Source organism: Cloeon dipterum, chromosome 1 (genome assembly GCF_949628265.1).
Source record: "Cloeon dipterum chromosome 1, ieCloDipt1.1, whole genome shotgun sequence".
In the NCBI taxonomy this organism is placed as follows: domain Eukaryota; kingdom Metazoa; phylum Arthropoda; class Insecta; order Ephemeroptera; family Baetidae; genus Cloeon; species Cloeon dipterum.
Genome location: NC_088786.1, coordinates 8,798,781 through 8,816,260, shown reverse-complemented (window position 1 = coordinate 8,816,260; position 17,480 = coordinate 8,798,781). Strand labels below are relative to the sequence as shown.

Below are 17,480 nucleotides of genomic sequence, written 5' to 3'. Positions count from 1 at the left end.
TTTATTTGTCCCACCAATTATTTTGAAGGACAGGTTTTACGGCATTTTTTCAAAATATTAAATTCAATTTTTTCGGTTTAATTATTAAATAACCGTTATAATAACAATAAAATCATTTATGGCAGTAAATTTTTCCACGGGAAAACAATTTGAGGAGAATTGCTGAGATAAGAAAAATTTCACTTCTTGATAAATTTAAGGGTTACAATTTAGATTAACTGTTTGCCCGAATTTAAGTTATCACTATTTTAGGTGTATAGAATCAATAAAAAGGGGTCCGATTGGTGATCTCCAGCTCCGTCTGCATCCGAGGAACATGAAAATTGTTGATTTGACGATCCCCAGACTTAGGAGCAAACATTGATAAAATCGATGTGAGCGTGCCCGAAACTGTGTTGTGTGTCAGCCAGGGATTGAATGTTTAGCTTCTGGCCGGAGTCGCGCCGTCTCTCTTCTCACGGCCTGCGCTTATCGTGCGAAATCACCGTTTACGTCACACATGGCGTGCCTCGGCCTAATCATCGAGCAAAGTTGATTGCTCCTGTGCTGACCTTTCGAGAGTCAGGTGCTGCTCGCCCCCGCGAGCGCGTGACCTTTGACCTGGCACCGCGCACCACACCACACACCCCGAAAAGCATATTTAATGCCAGTGCCAGCACACTTGCACGGAGGAAAATGAGCCAGCTAGTTTGCCTTTGAAGTTTTCAGTCCGCCCCGCGGCGAAAATCGCCGAGCTAAAGGTCATCGTTTTCATGACGGATTTGCAGCACGACAGCGCCAGATCCAAATGTCACCATTAGTTCAGTCATAATGAACACCCCACGCAGACATTCTGGTTTTATTTTTATAATTTCTGTAGCTGTGAATTTTAGTAGCGGATTTAAGGAAAATTGGGAAGAGTAAATGGTTTTTTGAGATGGATTTAGTTTACCAGTGTGAGTTAATCTGCAGTTTCAATTCTCTTTAGTATACCTTTTATAAATAATTGGGAATCGTTAAAGAAATCAGGGGGAAAATAAGGAATGCCAGCACCATTAGCACATTTTGATCTAGTAAAATTTTTCTTACAGTAATAATGATCAATTTGTCTAGAAATTATCTTGTCTACATGTCTTTAGTGGGGAAATCGTTTGATTTGATTAAGAGGAACAGATATATAATAAATTACTTATTCTCTATAGTTAATATACTAAAGAATAGAAAATTAACAAGTAGAGCGAATGAAGTGTTGGATTTTACCGTGATTTTGCTTTGGCATGGATTTTTCACCTGCAAAGGTACAAACAATAATACATAATATTGCGCAGCACTTTTTCTTTTCTTTTGATTAGCTCATTGACTGCAATTATACTATAATTTTAAGAGTCAATAAATAAAAACTGCAAGAACGACATACTTATTTTTTTTAATTTGACAAACCCGATTATTTTATTTACATTCAAAGAAGTTAATACAGAGATGTGTGATTTATCTCTCGTTATTCATTCGTAAATCAAGATTTTCTAATTTCATCGGCATGAAACACAAACAAGAAAAACTTCACCAGGAAGTTTTAACATTTATCGATAAGCTGGTATCCTTCCTTTCCTGCAGCTAGCTAGCCAAAAGGGCTTAACTCTCCAGACGTCATCGTCGGGGCGATCGAAACGTGAATAATTCAAGACGAATATAATAAGAATCACGTGGTGCTCTGAAATCACAGGCTGAGCTCATGTTTCGAGCCAATTAATTCCGTGGCGCGCGCGCGTGCTGACGAGAAACTAACTCGCGGGCTTGTCATGTGGCGGTCTATTGTTACACTGCCCACTTTTTATCCTCTATTTCATGCGCGGAGAGCATCTCATCCATTTTTTTGTACGCCAGATGAACGAAATCACAGTTGGCGGACTGAGTTTTTTTCTTCATCATGTGCCACTCGCAACGAGCTTAATCCCACACGCTAGCTGACTGAGTGTGGTTCTGCTTATATTTTTTATTGTAAAGGCACGGAAATGTGACCGAAACATAATTAAAATATTGCTTACATGAGCTGAGTAAAACATATAACAGTTCAACATGTAATATCAAGGCTTTGCCATCGTTTCATAAGTTATCAGCTGAGCTAATATTTGTTTTTTGTGTAAAAAAGATTATGCACCCAAATAAAATGAAAATATAAATATATAAATATAATTTAATAAATCTAAGGCTTCTGTAAATGTAAAAGAAACTACAGTAAGTTGTTAATGGCTTTAAAACTCCTCACAATAATTTTAATTGATTATATAGGTCTTTTAATTTTCAATAATGAATTTAACAAGAGGAAATAGTACAAAAATGAACAAATTTTATTTTATTTCAAAAACCTAAATACTGTAAAAATGTAGCAGAGGCTGAAAATGGGTAAGCAACTCTTTTTTTAACCCTTCAGTCAGTCTGGGGAAGTTGAGCCGAGTCTATTGTTGTGTAGTTTTGCAATTCTGATATTTAGAATTCGAGATTTGGTGTTGATAATATGAAAAGGTCGTTTTTCCAAGTTTTAAAGCAGAATTTCTCGAAAACAATAAGATCACATGTTTCATGGAATATCCTTAAGGCCCATTATTAAAATTTCAAAAATCCTGAGCACATTTCCAAAAATGTGCTTTGGTCGAAAACATTTTAACAAAAATTCTGGTGCTTGACCTCGTGCCAATTTTGTCCTCCTACCCGTTGCATTTTGTCTGTTTAATTTAAATCTCTCTTTTTTAAGCAGATTCGGTTATAATTGCTGCTTTTGACAATTTTTGATAAAACAATTAGTATTTTTCAGAAAAATAATTAATCAACTTGCCTGGAAGAGCTTGATGATGTGTGGATGGTCGAGTTGTTTCATGATGGCCACTTCTCGATACACCTTTTGCAGATTGCTGGCATCCAGCTGGGTTTTGTCGATTATCTTGATGGCCACCTGAAAGCAACACAACAAAGAAACAGGTTAGGCCTTTTCTCATTCTCGGTTTAGGACGACGTGCCTCGCGTCAGGTCGAATGAAGCGCGGAATGCCCTTGCCCTTCCCCCGCGCGAGCACGCTTGACACATGTTTATAAACGCAGCAAGGTTAGCCACCTTGCACATTTATAAATAGAAATAATTGATGAGAATGTAGCGGCGCACACTGGCTTTTTATAACTGTGCAACTTCTTTATGAAAGTGCTCAGATGATTGCTCTGTTAGCCGAGCATGCTCTCATTAGTTTGTTACTTGAAGAATGAAAAAATTAATTCTCCACAAACAGTTGCTAGAAAAAAGTGTCATTCCTATATGCATGGTTCAAAATACTATTAATAGAAGGAAAAGTTTAAATTTAAATAAAAGGAAGTTTTCCTTGAAAACTATTTTGCTGCGATGAAGGAGGAAATCTTTCTTTTATGTGGCTTTGGAGCACATTGAAAAATAGGAGACATTTCACATTTGTTTGGGTTTTTCCTTCTTTTTTAAAATTTGATTTTTTCTGGTATGCCCTCGTTTGCTTACTAAACCTTTTTCTTATATTTCAACGTAATCTTTGGAGCTGTTTTTATTTTCTAAATAATGACATTTCCAGTTTTCAATATTCTGGCAGCTGTTAAGGGCTGAAAAGCTGATCTTGTCGGCGGGTTTAACTGGGGGTTTGATTGCTTACCATTTTTAATCATTTTACATTTTTTTTTTGGTGTGAAGATGGTGTGAATGAAAATTCCATAGAATTTTTGCTTTCAAATTTTGCTCAATACCCTGACAGTGGAACTATCTGCGTGACTCGTGGATTGTCACCACCTTGTATTAAAATTTTAACCTAAAAATGGGCCAATAAACTAACCTATTCCGTGGAAATAATTATTTCTGCTTACTCGAGATCGAAAAACTGGCTGAAATTGTAATTTAGGTTAGATTTATGAATGTTAAAATTATACAATCTTTCCATAACTTTTAATGCTCCATGGGTTTGTCATCGAAAGAGCAAACAAGATGGGAAAAGACGAAACTGTCCTCCGCACATGGTCGAGAAAGACGCGCACACGCCTCAAAGCGTTTTCCAGCAGCGATGCTTCAAACAAGCGTGTGTATAAATTTCAGCTTTTATCAAGCGCCGGCCGGCGGATAAAAAAGCAGTAGCAGCGACGTCCAATTTCCGTTTGCGTCGGTCGAAATTGCGTCCAGCTGCAGATTGGCAAGCGAATCTGCCGCACAAGCCCGCGAGTGGAAAAAAAACTGTCAAGTTATGCGCGCAACTAGAGCCGCAGAGATGAGTTTTGAGAGAGATGTTTTCGAGTGCGTCAGGCACCTCGAAATAGCCGGCCGGCCGCAGCAGTGTGTGTCGCCTCGTTCTCACTCGCGAAAATGCCGCAGCCTCCCACGCACTAATGGCGAATCAAACGCGCACGATGAACCGGCCACCGTGCCGTGCGTCACCCCCGATAGCGCTGACCAAAAGCCAAAACCACCCCTGCTCGTGTCTCGGACACAAATTTCCATCAGAAGGGAAACTCAAATGTCAAAGGCGAGATTGGTCGACTGTAAAACCAACGCTCGGCCCATAGTGCCATTCGAATTCTAATCAGTCAGTGAAATAATATATTGCTTGGCAGGGAATTTCCACAGTGATTTAGGTGACTTCTATTTTTATATTTGGATTTGAGGACATTTTTTACATGGCAAAAAAATAATTTTAATCAGAAGATGATAAAGCAAAATTAAGCAAACAAAATTCCAAGAAAAATAATAGATTAAATTTTGCCAGAGAGGGATGTCTCAAAGGAATGTTATGTGGAAACATTCATAAAATACTTCACTTGTTCTCTTTTTTCATTCGAGTCAGTGTAGTTGATCTCTGTCAAACACAGTTTATTTTTGCAGGTAAAATGTACTGCTGATGAGGTCTGAGAGTCTAAATCAGCTGCTGTCTAGTAAAAAACGTGCTGGACAAATAATTTCTTTTTGCAGTGAAGCTATTCATTTTGATTTAAAAAAAGGCTGCATGATTTATTTATATTTTTATTTCAGAAGGGACATTAAATCATCTATGACGTTCTACAAGAATCTTAAAAATAAAAAATATCACAAGAATATTTGTTGGCTCATCTTCTGCAATTTAACATCTAGGAAATGAGTTCCTTTATCAAAATGTGCAGAGAAGAAAACTGCTATCTATTTCTCCAAATTAATTAGTTCTCGCAGATGCAAATATTTTGCGATAGAAAAACCTGAATAATTTACAGCACATCGTCGAGATACTGGAAAAGGGTCAACGTACTCTCAAAGTAATTTAACATGGAAATCAATACACCCTCCGCACTGGGAATTGGCTTCCAAACAAATAAAAAGTCTCAATAAGCTCGTAAATGCCAAATGAATCGAATGAATCAACCTTTTTTACTTTCAAATTTGAAAATTCAGAAAATCTGTTTGAAAATTACAGGTAACAGAGAAAAAGTTATTAGCAAAATAAAGCTTATAAAGTCAAATATACCAATTTCGGACTGATTGTGAGATAGGAGTTGGCGAACCGATTGAGAAAGCACTAAAGTTGGCGAATTAAAATCCACTTGGAGCGGCGAATCCTTTCTCGCGCGCTGCTAACACAAACAGAGCTAAAATTACCAGCAGTAAGAGAGAGAAAGAGAGAGAGAGAGAGAGAGAGAGAGAGAGAGAGAGAGAGAGAGAGAGAGAGAGAGAGAGAGAGAGAGAGAGCAGAGTCAAATATGCAAAAAAGATGCAGAACGTCACGCTGTCTGCCGCGGCTTTGAGAAGTTCCACACAAGTTGGTGTGTTTGCAGGCGCGACCCGGTCGGCATAAACAATTGCTAATTGCATATAGAAGCAGGTGAGCTGGCCCTAGCTCGGGTCGTGTTTGTTGCCAGAGTCCAGGCCAAATTAATTTTCGTTGCGCCTATCCGGCCGGCCGCCCGGATAAATTTACACTATACAAAATAGCGCGTTCGCTAATTTTAGACTCTGGCGCCGAGTGTCGGCAGTTTGACATTGAACTCGTGTGTTTTGCATCTCGCGACTGCAGCGCACGCCGCGAACTCGTGCAACCCAGCAGTGAATGATAACGGATATCGCCGCGGCCGCTCTCAATTCGTAATACTATATTCGCGCGTGAATAAACAAAACAAACACTCTGTCAACAAATCGGTCCGCAAGTCACGTATGTACTTGTTTTTGATGATGGCAACACAATCTCGAGAAGCTAATTCTCTTCTTTGTGTGAAAGATAAGTTACACGTCATCGATGTTATTGAATCCTTCAAGAGAATTTAAACGAAAATATTCTGTAAAATAAGTTTTGCCCTTACTGAAAGAGAAGCTAAAATGGGTCACTCCAGTTACTGAGAAAATCGGCTCCAAAGTTTGCATGATATTTAAACGGCGAGCGCTTTCTCCCTATTGAAAATCACGATTTATTTCATCTCTAACGATATTTCATCATAACTCGCAAAACGTTGGATAAATGGCGACGAAATATAGGAACCAAAATCAAAGGAAAAAACAACGAAGATTGACTGTTTACCTTTTTGGGAAATTTAGCAAAATCTGATATTATACTGTTATTTTTCGATCTTGATTAAGTTAATGCCCGTTGGAGCTATGAATTGTTGCTAAATTCAGGATGAACCTATTTTTAAAAGCACACAAACTTATCTGCTACTTTTTTCATAATAATAAAAACAATAGCACTATTTATTAATGAAATAAAATAATATAAATTTACAAGTATTGCATTATAGAAAAAGTATATCATTGCTCCAGAAAAACTGAAAAAAATCGTTATCAAAGCAACAAAAAAAGTCCTAGTTTAAGTCATTGCGTCCTTGTCTTTGGATTGCCCGATTTGCTTAATCACTTTCTCACTAATCATAAAACGACGAGGCCGTGGTTTCCTTTTCAAGTGACAAGCTTTATCGTTTACCAGCCGGCTTAAGTCGTCGTGTCATCAAGAACGAATTATTCCGCAAGTGCAAGATGATTCAGTAATGATGAAAAAAAAAACATTTATATTTTGCCAAGGAAAAATTGATGCAGTACATAAAAAAGGCGTATGAGACAAAAATTAAAGTCACCTTCATTTAATTGATGGGTTTTCCCATATCTTCGTAATATTTGTTTAGTAGAGACCTCATAAAAATACTAAGTAAAGCCTTATCTAAATGATAGGACTGTGAAATTTAAACGGAAGAGCTTTTCTTTGAAAATTAGACGATATTTTGAGAAATCGTCATTTTTTATCACTTGTCATTTTCTTAAGGAGAATTGCACAAAATTAATATAATAAATTCTGACAAACGTAATTCCTTCTAAACTGAAAATTTTAACTATTGTAAGAAAACGACGATTGTCTTTATCTTTTGAAAATGAACTGAACGCCAGTTTCATTTGTTGATCTTAACAAACAAATCTACCTGACCCTCAATTTTAATGCCTTTTGCATTAATACCAAGAATAACAACAGAGATTTTTCTGTTCCATATATGTGTGAATCATTTGAAAATTCATAACACAATTCTTTGCTGGAATTTTCCAAAATGGAAATGAAAAAGTGTCTACACATGTCAGTTCTTTAACCTAAACTAGGTCAGTTCTCTCTGTTTTTCATCAGCTATAGATAAAGTGACAAAAACAAATTGCGCATTTGAAAAAACTGCAATTTCCCATGAATTTCAGCAATTTTTAGACGCCTCTCGGACGGTTTTCAACGACTTTAAGCATGGTATTTTGGCTTTAAATTAAATATGATTTTAAGTTATTTGATTTTACCGCGACGATTTGAAGCTCAGAAATAGAGTCAAGGGTCTAAAAATTTCATAGTCTAGAGTGAGTCTGAGTTTCGTGTTACATGCGAATAGTCATTTTCCTCGACGCACTAGTTTTTAAGGCTGTTGTCAGAAATTTTAACCACAACACGCGTGGGAAATTCCAAAAATGAAACTCCAGCTTTTCCTCATTTGCTAACCTGGGGAAAAGCACTTTGGGACCTCAATTGCGCGAGTTGGCAAACATTGCTTGAAATGTTCTCATATCAAATTAGGTGCGTTAAATTCATTTGTCGAGCGGCCGAGTGCAGCATGCGTAATGCTCTGCTCTCAGGCGAATGATAATTCTCGTGACGTTCTTGTTAGTTTTCTAATGAGTAAACAGCGCGCTCGTGTGTTTCTCGCGTTGTGTATTTGCCGAGCAGATGAGGTGTAGTATATTTGTAAATGCGTGACAAGTAGCGTGTGCGATCTGCTTTTTCGGGCCCGGCCACACGAAGGCAAACAGAAAATAAGAAATTGTTTGCCTGCCTGCCAGCCGAGGACAAACAGCGGCAGCAGAGCAAGTACAGTGCATTGGCAAGAAGATTATCAGCCAAGAGATCGTTGCGCCTTTCAAACTGGGTTACGCTCGTTCGTCGCGGCGCTTAATCGGCTGGAAAATCTAGACCGCGAACCAAGGTGCGTGTGAGTGTGTTATCTGATACGTAATTTTTATAATGTTTACCAGCACTTCGCGTAATTCACACATGTGGCTGGCTTTATCTTGAATTTTTCGCATTATATTGGCACAGTGACAGGTCATCAAAGAGAAGGGGTGAGTATTACGATCAGTGATCGTTGTTCCGGAGATTTATTCGAACATCCAACATTTGAAATGAAAACAAACTCGAAATTATTTATTCTGTTATAATTATCATGTTCATTGAACTTTTATTTTTTATGCAATAATTCACAAGTAGTTTATCAAATATATATTTTAGTTAATGGTTATAAGCGAGTTATCTAGTGCGAAAACGTACATGCATTGTGACAACGTTTTTATGAATTTGAACAAATAAGAGACTGGTGTCATACTGAATTTACTCTATGGTTCGGTCATAAGTTTTTATTGCAAGCTAGTCAAATCTTTAAGAACGTTTTCAATTATTGACAGCAACAATACTACACTCTAACACTTGAAAACTTAAACAAAATAAAAAGAAAAAACAGACCTCTACTTATTATAAAGAATTCAATTTTTTCCATTCAATTTGATCTCTCCAAACAAGTCATTAAAAATTAAAATAATAAATATCGCATTCAAATTAAGATAGGCATGCAAGAGTTTCTTTCACACATCAGTCTTTTACATAAATTAATAATTATTTCCGAGAAATCAACAAACGTAATATAAGTTATCACATATCTTATTGTAAGTTAATCCCCTGAATTGCTTTTACAAATAAATGATATGATTCTGCACCAATGAATTAAAAAGTTATAAAATACTGATGAAGCGGTTCTATTTTTTATGTCAGAAAGTAATCATCGATTTTTAGTTACTGCAGCATTTTAATCAGCAGTAACAAGAGAAAAAATGGAGCACATATATTAAACCAATCGCTGATTCCAACCAAACCCAATTTACTACGCAGCAATCAAGTTGCGTCAGCTGGCAAAAACAGACCAATTAAAAACTGAAAAGTGACTCATTATTTCAGTTAAATTATGGCCAACGCACTGCAAGAAACCAAATGATCGGTAACTTTCTGAATTAATTTTCAGTATTCTTAAAAAAGCAAAATGAAAAGCCTACTTTGTTCTGACCGCATTGTACTAAACTGTGTGTTATTGTCCTGCGGGCAGCTGGTGGTTAAAAACTTCTGTCGTATTGACGTCAGAAGGCAGGCCGCGGATACTCTTCCAGTCGGTGCGCATTAGCATTGGCCTTTTTCATGCAATTATCATCTAATACGGCCGAGTGTTTTCTTCATCTCTTATGGCCAATGCGTCTCATAAATACAGGTGCGCGCGCTCGTTAATCTGCTGATTTATTGATTGCAAGAAGCGTGATTGGCATAACATTAAAAAAACGCGTAGGATTCAAAAGGGATGAGATATCAAGATAAAGATTTATTTTAATTAAAGAGGAAGGCTGTAAATCATTGTATGCTAAAGGAGCTTATGAATGCTATAGAAAAATATGTTAAATATAGGGAGAAAAACAATGAAAAAATATTAAATTTTTTCAAGAGGACACTAAAACGATTCTAGTGTTTTGTGCCTTGCTTATCATACTGGAAAGATGGTGTTCAAAGCTGCCAATTGATGGCGCCATCGGTTGATTCCGATTTTATTGCTTCTGCGATTTTAGATTCATTCCTGTCATTTTGGAATTTTCGCTTTAAATAATTTATTTTGATGTGCTAGAAACAAAAGTATAGATTGTTCAGTGGCAGGATTCATTCTTATCACAGCGCAAAGTGCCTTAAAATCGTAGTTAACTGGCGGCGTCATCTGTTGATGACTTCGAACACTAAGTTCTTTCTCAAAAAGTGGATCGAGTTTGAAACGGTTTACTATTTTAAATCAGTTAACTTATTAGTTAACCATTTTTAACTGAGAAATTTACGCTGAAATTACTTAATGCGGCCATATCTGCGAGACTTGTTCATGGAAATCTGACTGAAATTTAACTATAAAAATCAGACTAATTAACAGAGTCAAATTTCCTCTAGAGTATTTTTATCCAGAAAAAAGGAATTAGTTTTTCAGACTTTGGATGAATTAGGAATATTTTCTGGCTCAGGAAAACCGCAGAACCAAACGTTCCTTTATCAAGAAAAAAATAAGGAAACTTTTTCTCTAGATTAATTTTAGATTAGATAAATTTTCATTCATGTTCTCCGAATATATTTAACCAACAAAATGTACTTATTGAAATTTTGAGGCAAAATTTAAATAACTGAAACAAAGTTGTTAATTTGACTATTGTTTAATAAAAACCTTTAAAGATTAGTTTAATTTTCTTTTGAACAAACTTGGGATTTTTCAAACCCCTTTGTAAATGGCAAATGTGGATGTGACTTCCGATCTTTAAACCATTACTTTGAAACTAAACCAATTTGTTTAAGCTAATACATGCAGGATTTTATATACTATTATTGACCCAAACGTATCTGTAACGCCAAGATTGATGGCAAATATCTATGAATTTCTTCAAAAAACTTTACTTTCCTCAATACAAGCTATCAATATTTTCACTCTCTGGAAATTTTTAAGTCCTCTAATCAAAAAGAAGCTTCTATCATAATTTTTGTCCTCAAAAACGTTGGCGAAACCCAAAAAATTCGTTTTTAATGTGGAGTTCACGAAATTAAAAAAGGCATCTTTAAAATTCAGGAAAATTAATAACTTGCAACCACAGATTCTTGGTGACTGTTACTTGAATAATTATTTAAACTATTTTTTAACTCGATATCTTTTGAATATAAGGAAAGTATATTTATATTGCAAAATATTTATTTCCTTCCGGGAAACCTTGTACTATATAAATTGTATTTTTTTCGATAGTAAAAAAAGGGAAATTTCCACGTGTGCCTGATTCACGCACCAAACACAACTCCCTTGTTGACTTTTCACCGATGAGCCTGGTGTGGGAACCTTGAGAGCGATTTCAGCAGGCCATGCGAAGGTCTCGCTGCGAAGGTGAGCCAGAAAAATAACAATGCAGGCGCGGGTGAACGAGCTCTGAGAACACTTTTGTCCATTATTGTGGGTGTCCGCGTATCTCTCTTCAGTAAAGCGTGGAGTATATATTTTTATTTTTAGAGGTTTGTCGCGGCAAGAAGGCTGCTGCTGTCAAGTGGCGAGCTATAAACTCACTTAACTCACTCTTGCTCTCGCCGGCGCGCTCGCGCCGGGCGCACTGATTTATTTCACGCTCCTCCAAATCCACTCGACGCTCATTACTCAAATGCACACAATTAAAACGCGCCCACCGAGCACGCCGAGTGAAAAAGGGCCAGTTTTACCAAATTGAAATTTATGGCCTCCGTGTGGAAATATGCGCCGACCCGCACGCTTTTTCAGCTGCCAAGCCTACGTGCTCAAAGAGCTTAAAAGATTCTTCTCTTTTCTGTTACAAGAAAAAACCAAGTGCTGGTGGGCTGCGAAGCTTAAAAATGTTAATCGATCAACTAATTTAAATTAAGTTGGACGAAAAGGAATTTTACGGAATTTAATGCTTTTTCCAGAAGGAGGCAGAGGTTTGACGATCCGTGTTTCAGAAAAAGTAGAAATTGTTGTTTGAGAAGAAAGTCGAAGGCTTTTCTGCCGCGTATGGTGATTTTAAGTTGGTTTTGTTTGAAAAGTGGCAAGAAATTATAAAATTAAAATTTCGTGGCTCATTGAAATAAATTCACCCCTCTTGGCGTCAAAAGAGATTCGATCGGCTAAAATTCTCTAGTCCACAAATCTTGTGACGCGTAATTCTTTCATCTGGCACAATCAATGAAATTTAAAATTATCAATGACAGAGCTCTATCTCAATTTGCAATCTGGAACGAAAGCGGTATCTCTGTTGAAGGAGTTTCGAGTAGCAATTCCAATAATACGCAGTGAACGCGGTTTATTTATACACACATCTAACGAGCTTGATACCTAGAACGGAAAGTAGATTGATTACAGCCCCTTTGACAAACGTATCAGGAGCAGAGAGGAAACAGTAGCAGCAAATTGGTTCTGTGGTAACCGCATCCATTCATAGTTTACGAAATCCGTGATCAAGGGTGAAAATGGCAATTATTAGTAGGCGAAGTTTCTATTCGGTTGCAAATGTTTCAAACGTAAGCAGCACTTCATGTAACATTCATGCGCAGTGCCAATTTAAAGTGCTGACTCTAGAAACGCTTGAAACGTTTTGTCGAGTCAACACAAACAGCAAAATGAGCGTGTTTTATTTTTATTATTCCTAGATACGCCAAGCAAGGAAATTTTGGGAATTTCCAAGCTCGTAAAATGCCACTTTTGTCTGGTGACACTCGAGAGACAGGTAGAACGTGAGTGTTTATAAACAGCTTCTGCAGACAATAAGCGAGACAATAAAAGTGCAAGAAGTGCATCTCATCAAAAGGCAGTGCGAAATGCAAATGTGCGGCTGCCGTCGTCGGCTGCGAACCATTGTTTGCGCATATGCATCAATTCGCTACTCTCACTGCTTGCAGATCTGCATAATGCGTATTCCAAGAACACGAACGCGCGCTCACCGAAACCAGTTTTAAATGACTGAATTTAAAAGTGATGAAAAAATTGGGACAAGACCAACAAGATCTTTAAATCTTAAAATTTATCTGATTTAAAATTAGTGTTTCTCATCGATTTCTCTTTTTTGTCAGAAACAGGAAATCATTTCATGGCAGAATTTTTGTTAAAATCAAAAGCATAATTATTATCTGAAGTCCCTGAAAAGTCCTAGTGGCCGATGCGTTAAATAATCCCTAAGGATTTAGTTAAAGCAAAAATTGTCCTTTGTAAATTTTTTAGAAAAGTGGATGCAAAGTTAGACTAAATTTCAAAAGGTAAACGTCTATATCATACTTGGAATCATATTGCATTTCGCAGCAAAGTTTCTCCAAAAAGTATCATACGCCTTTGGATAGATCACAACGAGAGGATTCGAAATATGCCAAGCAATCATAAGCACTGTAAATTTTGGAGAAAATTTGCAAAATTTTAACTTTATAAAAATCCTCGTATGACTATTAAAATCGTAGAACATTAAAACTATCAATAGATCAACTGCAATCAATTCTAATATTCTCCAATTTTTGCCGAGTATCAATCAACTGTGAGGGGGTTTGACGTTTTTTTTTACCTCATCAAAGGGTAATTTTCCTGCCATGTGAAAAATTTTGAGAAAAAAACGCACCTCAGTCTTAGTGATTCGGTGTCTAGCCAACTTGACGACGGCGAAGTTTCCCTTGCCGATAGTGCGTTCGATGTCGTAGAATCCGACCCTGATGGGGGTGCCCTTGTGAGCGTCGGCGGCCATGACCATCGCTCGTCGGCTGGGTCAGGTCGGCTCAGGTGGCTCCTCTCGCAGACTAGGCCGGTACAGGTCGGCCGCTGGCCGACCACTTCATTCTTCAGACCCGCGCACCACCACTCTGCCTGCCTGCCTTGCGCCTCGACTCGCCGCCCGCCGCTCTTCTGACGCACACCTCTGACGTCATCCGGTGCTCACTCAATAGTCCTGCGTTCGCGCCGGCCGCCCAGCCCGCGACCGACACCTGCCGGCCGACAGCCCAAGCAGCTCTCAAACGACCACGACCGACAGCGCCTTCCACATCTCTTGAGTCTCGAGGGACATTATTCCTACTATTGAAGGCTGGGAAATATAGGCGATCAGCAAGAAGTATGGGTATAATTCCAAATAATTCCTTTAATATAAAAGAATTTAATTAATAATAAAACCTTGAAATAGTTTTGGGCGCAGTGCTGTAAGAGCACATTAACCGATTTAATGTCTTGGTTTTGTAATTTAAATATTTGAGCACCGCATTAATTCATATTATACTCTGTAAACACCAAATTTAAATTTGTCTTAAATGGTAATACCCTTTAAGGTCAACTAAAAATGGTCTGAACTGAAAGTACCTGTTATGAAATCAAGTCATCTTTTATTTCTTTAAGAAGCCAAAACTCTTTTGGTCTCTCTAGGTCTCATTTTGTATTTAAAATGTTCAGTTTTTGGTCGGTTCCGCTGACTTCGTGAACCTGCAGTCAAGTTTCGCTGCAACACTGGAAATATTTTGCAGTCATACTTTTGGATATTTTATTTGCGGCTGATGTACTTTTAGACACCAGATAAGCACAAGTCACGCAATTTTAAAACTTTAGAGCCACACTATTAACGCTTTACATCCTGAAAACGCAGAGTTTACAACAACTGTCACTAATTTTAAGATTTTGTTCATCCACATACAAAGTTTCAAGGTAAAATGTTCAAAACAGATTTTTCAATCCTGTTGAGCTTCTAAAAAGCTTACAAAACAACAAATCTTGCTTCATTAGCGGCTGCTACGCATTGCGTTTTATTTTTAAAAGCTGTTTTACCTCTCTTTTCTTCCATGTACAGGATAGTTCCCGAGGAAATTGAATCCAACCGTTAATCATTGTAAATAAAGATGAAGATGATGAATTACTTTCTCAAATAAAATTAGTATACAATTTATATGAAGAAATACGGCCGCAGAGTCAAATTTAATTTCTTAAAAAATGGTTTATAGTTTTGAATACGCAATTTCAGAAAAATAAACGAGTGTTGGATCCAGTCCATTGCGTTTAATTAAGAATGGAACGATATGCAACCCGCACCGAAATACTGCTCAACGGCACAGTTTCTATTCGCGTGTAAGGCGTATTGCTATCTCACAACAGAGAGGATTTCCACGTACACTTCTTCAGAAATGAATTATTGCGTTTTATCTTATTTTGGCTCTCAATTTTTCTTAATACACTGAGAATTTTTAATCTGTTTTTCTATCGGTATAGATTTAATAATATAAGAGCAAATAATTAAAACGGATTGGAGTCATCTTAGAGTCATCTTAAACAGCAAAAAATAAACGAGGAAAGTTTTTAAATTATGGGGGAGGCAGAAAACTAATCCTGAAAATTTAATTAAGAACTTGTGAATGAGACACTAAGTTGAAGTTTCCATTCAGAATCCCGCAAAAGTTAAACGCATCATTAAAAATTGCAATAAAAAATTATGAGGAAAAAATGAACAGGGAATTTCCTCTAAAAACACAATACTTGAGCTGTAATATTATGAATATGATTCATCCGGCTTGTTGAAATAAATGGAAGTGGCGCCATTACTTTTTACTTAAAGAGACAGAGGAACGCTATTAGAATGGTCATAAATCACGCAAGAAATAGTTTGCCCGCGGAATGATGAACTAATTGCCCTCGAAGAAGAAAAACAATTATTTTGGCACACTTTTGCTCGTTCGCAGAGCACTCAAACCTCAGCGAGCGGAGAGAGAGGATGGTTTTGTGAATGCTGCGTGGCAACAGAGAGCCGCAGCGGCGACTTCATTCAAGAACTCTTCTTCTCCGTGTGTTGTTGATCAACTAAAATTAGCAAAAGGCATAACAGAGTGGCCGGCGCCGCCAAAAATTCTTGCTCCTGCGAGCACTTTTCAGATGTCACTGTGTGCGCCCGAGAGAGCGATAAAAAACGCGTCCCGAGGGACGATTAGGCAAAAAATTAATTGAGTCACAGCCAAGAGACAAGAGCGGCGGCGCGCGCGTGTGTGCATCTCGGCATCGGCAAAAAGTTGAGTTTGATTTTAGATAACGATGTGTGCTCATTTTAACCTTATAGATAATAATTGCTCTAATTAAATTGGTAACAAACCTGCGAGAGGAAATATTTGTATTATTGAAAACTAATAATAAATTAAGAAATGGCGCTACTCTGCGCGAAGTTTACTAAGGATGTGCAGCTATGAGAGAAATTTGAATAGAAAAATTAACTCCTACTGAACTGCCAGATGTTTTGGTCCCGCAGGACTCGTCGCCAGCAGTACTTTTATGCCACAGTGCGGAGATATATATGATTTTATCTGTATCCTCCTCAAATTTCACAGAAAGCAGCCGCCCATCCTTAATCAATTCTGCGCAGAGTAGAGCCATTTCGCAATTTCTTATAGTATAACAAAGTTCCTTTCGTATGTAATTTCAAATTTCTATTTATATAAATATTAATTGGGTATTTCTTTAACTTTTTAGTTTCGTTTCTGCGTTTGTATTGCCTCTACATCTTTAGACTAAAAATTCGTAACCTTTGAAAGTGACTTAATTTTTCCTTTCGTTGATTTAAACCAAAACCAACAGTATTTAGAAAAAACACACCTAAACTATAAAAGAGTGTATTAAATGGAACAAATGTGGCCTTAAACACTTTTGAACTTTGGTGCTTCCATTCAAACCATTAAATATCATCTTAATCCATTAAAACAGTTTAGTGTCAAAAAATCTCGTCTCTTTCGCTTCCTCGACTTTCGAATAACTTAGAAAACGTTTTATCTGGTCCGCGAAATCATTAAGGGATCAAAGGTTTTTGAAAAAAATCCAAATAATTTATGTGGACTCCTTCAAGTCATTCATAGTTTCCGTTTAAAAACATTAAAAAGTATCTTGTTGCCAATGCGTTAACAACTGGTCCTAGTTGATTAAGTTAAATTAAAAATATAACTAGGTTGCGAAGCAAATTTTTTTGTGTCTGTAAAGTCAGCTTGTTCCTCTGCTCGAAATCTCATATTCATATATCACAAAGAGTGTTCTTAAAAAGTAACGCATTACATTATTGGAGATCTCGACGAGAGAAATAAAAATATGCCAAATGAAAATTTGGCCAAACACTACAAATTACAGAAAAAATGGGCAAATTTTATGTTTTTACTGTAGCAAAAAGGTTATCCTTTAATTCTTGCACATTAAAGAATTGTGGAAATAATCAGCTTGGTTGACTGCCTACATTAGCGAACAATTGAAAATAATCTGAATCGAAAATTTCAATTTATAACTACTACAATAAGCAGTTGATCAAATTGTTAGTTTGAATGAATAATAATTTCAATAATGTGCAATAATCAAATTAGGACTGAGAAACAATGAATTTTTAGACTATATCAAAATTTTCAACAAATAAAAAAAATTGAACAATCCTTATGG

The 17,480-nt window shown here is 37.0% G+C and overlaps 1 protein-coding gene across 1 annotated transcript in view; it reads right to left on the bottom strand.

Annotated features, from left to right (window-relative positions):
- Positions 1-13,945, bottom strand: part of LOC135934064 (serine/threonine-protein kinase SIK2-like) — a 37,095-nt gene extending 23,150 nt beyond the window's left edge. The window contains exons 1-2 of the mRNA XM_065475575.1: positions 13,666-13,945; positions 2,813-2,929 (exon numbers count right to left, since the gene is read on the bottom strand). Of these exons, the coding sequence (XP_065331647.1) occupies positions 2,813-2,929; positions 13,666-13,794 (246 nt within the window). The 5' untranslated portion in view covers positions 13,795-13,945. The remainder of the gene's footprint in view (positions 1-2,812; positions 2,930-13,665) is intronic.
- Positions 13,946-17,480: the final 3,535 nt, after the last annotated feature.